Below are 4,312 nucleotides of genomic sequence, written 5' to 3'. Positions count from 1 at the left end.
CGCGGTGCGGGCACGTTCCCATACCCCCTGTCCCCGTCCCCGACCCGCCAAGAACAGTCCCGTCCCCGCCTTACGACAGGGATTCAAACATTTATAGGGTCCCAAAAGGATCGGGACGGTCATTGGAGTCGATAGGCGCAGGCGCCACATGCGACATTTGCATCCCACGGTACAAATATCATGTCGGATCCATTGACGCCAATATGACCGTCGAGTTCCCATCATATTTGGACCCCCACCGCCCTAAGGTGACGTGGTTTGAGCACAGACACAAACAATATCCCGTAGCAGGACCCCGTAGGATCCCGTAGGATCCCGTAGGGCTGATAGGCCCGCCCCGCTCGCTCCTCACCTGTGCGGTCGAAGGGTATCTCCTGGCAGTGGTCCGCGCCGCGGATGTCGCAGCGGTACACCGCGCCGCCCCGCGACACGCCGGGCTGGCTCGTCTGCGCCTCGGGGGCACCAACGAGCACCCTGAAAAAAGAGAGAAAAAACCGAGAATGAACAATCACGTTAGGCTATGCCATGACCAACGAGAATAGAGCAAGAGGAGACGCGTATCTTTGTAATTATCGGTGATTACAGTATAGCGCTTCAGAGTCGCGATGACTGGTCGGGTCTGTTGTGTGTGTCTGTGTATATACTGTACAGGCATGCGTCCGCAAACTCACACATGTTGTGCTTCTCCATGCATTTTCGACAGTTTCCCGTCAAACACTAGCGACAAGGACACACGCGCGCGGGGCCCCAAACATGTTTAGTGAGGCGGTTGGTTCCGAAAGCTCTGCTCTCTCCCACTTCTCTCTCTCTGACTCGCTCCTCTCCTGCTGCGGAGTGCGAGAAGCGAGATGCCATCATCAGGATGCGCAGCACCTCCTGCGAAGCGTTTAACGCCCCTCGCCTTATCTGTTATCTATCCTTCCCTCCAGAATATTTAACGGCACCGTAAACGGGTCGGCCCGGCCGCCCCCGGGGGCCCCGTGTGGCCCAGAGGTGGCCTGTGTATAGTCAAAACACAACCAACCAGGGCCCATTTGAAATGGAAGTGGGAAACACGACAAGATTGCTATACCTTAATCGCCTTAGTTTCAGAACGGGAACAAGATTGGTCGAGTCTTATAGAAACTGTGAAACTGTCATGCTGAGACCTTTAGGAGGGTAGAAAGGGGTAATATGCCTCCATCCGGTGATCCCTGATCTCTGCCAAACCACGGGCTACAGTACTTTCAACTTCCGTTTAGAAAATTGACAACCGTAAGAAATTGAAGCGCCAGGTGTAATACCGTCCTTTGTCCCTCCGAAGGCCCCCGCTCGCGTGGCTCCTGATCGCGCTGCAGCTGCGGGGCCCGGCGGGGCCAGCCCGGCGTGTTTATGAATGTTGAGCATGCATCCTGTCGGGCTCATTAGTAAAACCGTCCACACGGCCGGCCGGCCGGGGCAGCCAGCCCGTGCTGCGCGGGGGTCCCGTGCCCTCCCGGCCCACGTAACGCCCCTATGGGTACAAGGCAGACACCACGGCGGCGACACCACCGGAGAGGGTTCCATAACGCGTGCTCAGCATGGACGAAGTCTATCTTGTACTTGCGACAACGAGCTCGTCTCTCAAACCGTGTCACCTTTATGGTTCCCCGCTGACCAGGTGCCCGGCCGGCGCCTCGCGGGGTCACAGTACAGCCGCGGCGCTCCGGCTCCGCGCGTCCCGATTCGGAAAGGTGTGCTGCTATTTGGCGCGCGCATTGCGCCATGCTCGGGTCGTTGTCGTCGTCGTTGCTCAGCACCTTGTTGCTGAGTGCGCGCTGCAAGAGGCGCCATCGGGCGGGACACTCGAACAGAGGGGGCCGACCAGAGGGGACGGAGGAACGGAAGGTGGGAACACGCAGTATAGAGAGAGTTTTTGTTGCTGTTGGGAGTCGCTGGGATTACATGGTCAGAGCAGCAGCCGGGGGTGGTGGATATGCCATCCACGAGGAAGAAGAGAGGTTCGGAAGAGGCGGAGGGGGGAGTCATGCGGAAGGAAGAGGGGGGCAAGTGGGGGTCAATGCCATCGCATCACATCACGCACAGACTCTCTCGCGCAGCAAAGCCGAGCCCTTCCTTCGGAGGCCCTTCCTCCTCCCTAAGGGCTTCCAGTCGCAGAGGGCGAGGAGAGGGAGGAGGAGGCAGGAAGACGTGATTTTTTCTGGCCTCCGTCGGCAGGCAGCACCAAGTCAAGTCGGCAAAGAAAAAGCACTCGATAAAAAGAAACGTCCAAACGTGACCCCTCGAGCACAAGCGTTCGTCCGGAGGATGAAGCGCATGGGCCGTACGGTACCGCACCGCACGAGCTTAGGCCCCGTGAGCGAGTGAGTCGTCATCCGCTTTAATTTGGCTCCATTCAGGCGCACTGATCAGATGGCGGCCGGGGCCGTGCGCAGCTCAGTCAGTACCATACCATAGTGCCTCCCCCCCCTCCTCCTCCTCCTCTTCTCCCGCGGCCAGGTGGCGGCGCGCAGACCGCGGGGCACAGCGTGCCACAGCGCATGCGTTTATTGCTCATCGTTCGGCTGACCTATGGCGGGGCGCTCCTGGGGTTTGATTTATCACATGGCTTGGGGGAGGGAGAGGGGGGGGGGCGTATATGCGGGACTGCCTTGCAGCACGCAGCAGCTGCGCTGCCCGCCACCGGCCCCACAAGCCTTGCTTCGCCCGCTTCCGATATTGACATGCCAAGCCCAGGAGGGCCCCGCATTGGCATGTCAAAGCCCGCCGAAGCGCTGCTGCTATGCTGCTGCTCCCTGCTTCAAGCCTGCAGGAGCAACATTATTATTTGCCCGGCCCTGACCCGACCTGCCCCAACCCTTCCCCGGTTGGGATCTCGCCGAGCAAAAGGCAAACAACGATTAATAACACGTGAAAGCCGGCCGGGCAACAGCAGCAGCAGCTGCGGAGCAGGGCGGGCATATTACTCATACACCCGAACCCAATTGCTCAATACATTTTTTCCTAGATTTCTTTTTTTTTCCGGCCTCCGCCTTCTGCCCCCGCCACTCCTGGAGGGCACGCCGCCAATACGTCTCCTCAATTCATTCACACCTTCCTCCAGGACCGCGGCGGCGGTGGGGCGAGGGGACCGGCGGGGACCTCTCGAGGCGACGCTACCCTGCCAAGCTGCTGTGCGCCCGCCGGCCACCGCTGGGCCGCGACCGCCGCGAGGCCTCCACGGGAGGGGCCCCCGCGCAGCTGGCTGAGCTGAACCGGGTCAGTGTCAAGGATGTCTGCGCGACTCCATGGCAGAGCCATTGGCGCCCGGCCCGGCCCGGCCCGCCCGGCCTTTTCTCCAATAATACTGTGAAGTAATTGTCGGCAAGGCGTCAGCTCGACGGAAGCCCATGTCAGTTGCGGTCAGTTGTCCCCGCACACACTAGAGAGGGCGGACGCTGCGGAGGAGCTCCACGACAGGCGCATTTTTAGCAGTATTTACTCTCTGCTCTCGTGTGTGTGTGTGTGCTAAGAAGGAGAAGTGGGATTGGTGGGGGAGGGAGGGGGGAGGGGGCGATCCTCGCGGAGCGACCGGTGCGATGCGGTCCATATATGGACGGATCGCCTTGGACCGGAGGAGAGAGAGAGAGAGAAAGAGAAAGACTGCGGGTGACAAGGAGAGACGCGAGGTACAGTACAGACACGTGGTTATGGTGCGGGTTCAGCCAGCCCGCTGCCAGAGTGCGCAGCTCCGCAGCAACAGCAGTAGCCCGGTCCCGTAATCTATATCGCCAGCTATGACCTGCACTCATTTCAACCATCGAAGCTTCCGTTTTCGTCGCGGTTCTCGGGATAGAACATAATAACCTAAAGTTTCTGTTTCCTCTGCACTGGAATCACCGGGCCATGAATTTAGTGGGTGCGACCGTACGACGAACGGCGTGGTCCGTCGCGGTCCTGACTCACTCAGGTATTTCTGTACAGTCCAGCCAGTCACCCATAACCCGGACGGGGGCAGCGGCACCCGCGAGGTGTTGCGTAAGGGACCCCCGCGGAGCGGTGTACGGACACACCTGTCACCTCCCAAAGGTCCCCCGCACCCCGCGAGTCCGACCAACCGGAGCGTGCGTTGGAAACTTGTCGGAAATTTTGCAAATTTAAAAACAATTTTAACATGGTTTGGTGGTAGAAAAATTTAGATAATGCCAAGTTTAGACTCTTTGATTTGGATAGATAGGCCGGGCTACGCTGCCGCCGCGGCGCACCATCTGGAGCGCGGCGTGCACCACAAGACCGTGATTCACCCCGAGCCGGTCCACCCACACACCGCTACATCAACAGCGCGCGAGGACCG

General features: G+C 59.6%; 1 protein-coding gene across 2 annotated transcripts in view; it reads right to left on the bottom strand.

The window, feature by feature from the left end:
* LOC113212694 (integrin alpha-PS2) overlaps positions 1–4,312 on the bottom strand; it is an 85,807-nt gene that overhangs the window by 43,478 nt on the left and 38,017 nt on the right. For both annotated transcript variants that reach the window (XM_026431493.2, XM_052271541.1), the window contains exon 2: positions 353–474. In XM_026431493.2, the coding sequence (XP_026287278.2) occupies positions 353–474 (122 nt within the window). The remainder of the gene's footprint in view (positions 1–352; positions 475–4,312) is intronic.

Source organism: Frankliniella occidentalis, unplaced genomic scaffold (genome assembly GCF_000697945.3).
Source record: "Frankliniella occidentalis isolate FOCC.00 unplaced genomic scaffold, Focc_3.1 Scaffold166, whole genome shotgun sequence".
Lineage (NCBI taxonomy): Eukaryota > Metazoa > Arthropoda > Insecta > Thysanoptera > Thripidae > Frankliniella > Frankliniella occidentalis.
Note: the sequence above shows the minus strand (reverse complement) of the source record. Positions and strands in the feature narration are given on the sequence as shown.